We start from the raw sequence: 1412 nt of genomic DNA, 5'->3' as shown, positions 1-1412 counted from the left end.
GGTTGCTCATTAGTCGGGGCCATTGGAGGTGTTGTAGGTGGGCTAGACGGAGGTGGTGGGCTAATGGATGGAGGATTCAATGGAGGCGGTGGCGGTTGATAGTTAGGTTCGTATGTTGGAGGTGTAACAGGGGGACTGGATGGAGGTGTTTGTGGGGTGGCTGGAGCTAGTGGTGGGGGGCTAGAGGATGACGGGGGTGGAGGGGATTGATCACTAGGTTGGTATGGTGGTGGTGGTGTAGGAGGACTAGAATCTAATGGAGGTGGAGCCATGGGTGGATAATAAGACTGGGGTGGCGGTGGTGATGGCGAACCATTACCTTGGTTTGGGGATGGCTCGGGCGATGGCGGTGATGTCTCTGCTTCACTGCAATCCTTTTCTGGTGGTCCTCGACCGTTATTACTATGACCATCACCGCCATGGGGATTTGGACCACGTCCGGGCTTATGGCAATGTAGCGGTGGTGGTTGATCGGTAGGCTCGTAGGTTGGAGATGTAGCAGGGGGACTAGATGGAGGGGTTTGTGGGGTGGCTGGAGCTAGTGGTGGAGGACTAGATGATGACGGCGGTGGAGGGGATTGATCACTAGGTTGGTATGGTGGAGGTGTAGTAGGAGCTATTGATGGGGGACTAAATGACGATGATGGTGGAGGAGGCTGCTCATTAGTTGGGGCCATTGGAGTTGTTGCAAGTGGGCTAGATGGAGGTGGTGGGGAAATGGACGGAAAATTAAATGGAGGCGGTGGCGGTTGATTGTTAGGTTCCTGTGTTGGAGGTGTAACAAGGGGACTAGATGGAGGTGTTTGTGGGGTGGGTGGAGCTAGTGGTGGGGGGCTAGATGATGATTGTGGTGGGGGGGACTGATCAATAGGTTGGTAAGGGGGAGGTGTTGTAGGAGCTATTGGTGGTGGGGAGCTAAATGTGGGTGATGCTGGAGGAGGCTGCTCACTAATTGGGGCCATTGGAGATGTTTCAGGTGGGCTAGATGGAGGCGGTGGGTGAATGGATGGAGGATTTAAAGGTGGCGGTGGAGGTTGATCGTTAGGTTCGTATGTTGGAGGTGTAACAGGAGGGCTAGATGATGGTGGTGGTGGAGAGGATTGATCGCTAGGTTGGTAGGGTGGAGGCGTAGCAGGAGCTACTGGTGGAGGGCTCAATGACGACGATGGTGGAGGAGGCTGCTCATTAGTCGGTTCCATTGGAGGTGTTGCGGGTGGGCTACAAGGAGGTGGTGGAGGAATGGATGGAGGATTCAATGAAGGTGGTGGTGATTGGTCATTAGGTTCGTATGTTGGAGGTGTAATAGGAGGACTAGATGGAGGTATTGGTGGGGTGGTTGGAGTTGGTGGAGGTGGGCTAGATGATGACGGCGGTGGAGGAGATTGATCACTAGGTTGGTAGGGTGGAGGTGT

The 1412-nt window shown here is 54.5% G+C and overlaps 1 protein-coding gene across 1 annotated transcript in view; it reads right to left on the bottom strand.

Moving 5' to 3' along the window:
• LOC119355734 (extensin-like) overlaps positions 1–1412 on the bottom strand; it is a gene marked incomplete at its 5' end in the record, with an annotated part of 2063 nt that extends 651 nt beyond the window's left edge. Inside the window, one exon of the mRNA XM_037622590.1 lies at positions 7–1412. Coding sequence (XP_037478487.1) covers positions 7–1412 — 1406 coding nt within the window. The remainder of the gene's footprint in view (positions 1–6) is intronic.

Source organism: Triticum dicoccoides, chromosome 1A (genome assembly GCF_002162155.2).
Source record: "Triticum dicoccoides isolate Atlit2015 ecotype Zavitan chromosome 1A, WEW_v2.0, whole genome shotgun sequence".
Taxonomy (NCBI): domain Eukaryota; kingdom Viridiplantae; phylum Streptophyta; class Magnoliopsida; order Poales; family Poaceae; genus Triticum; species Triticum dicoccoides.
The sequence above is the reverse complement of the archived record's forward strand: the minus strand, read 5'-3'. Positions and strand labels throughout refer to the sequence as shown.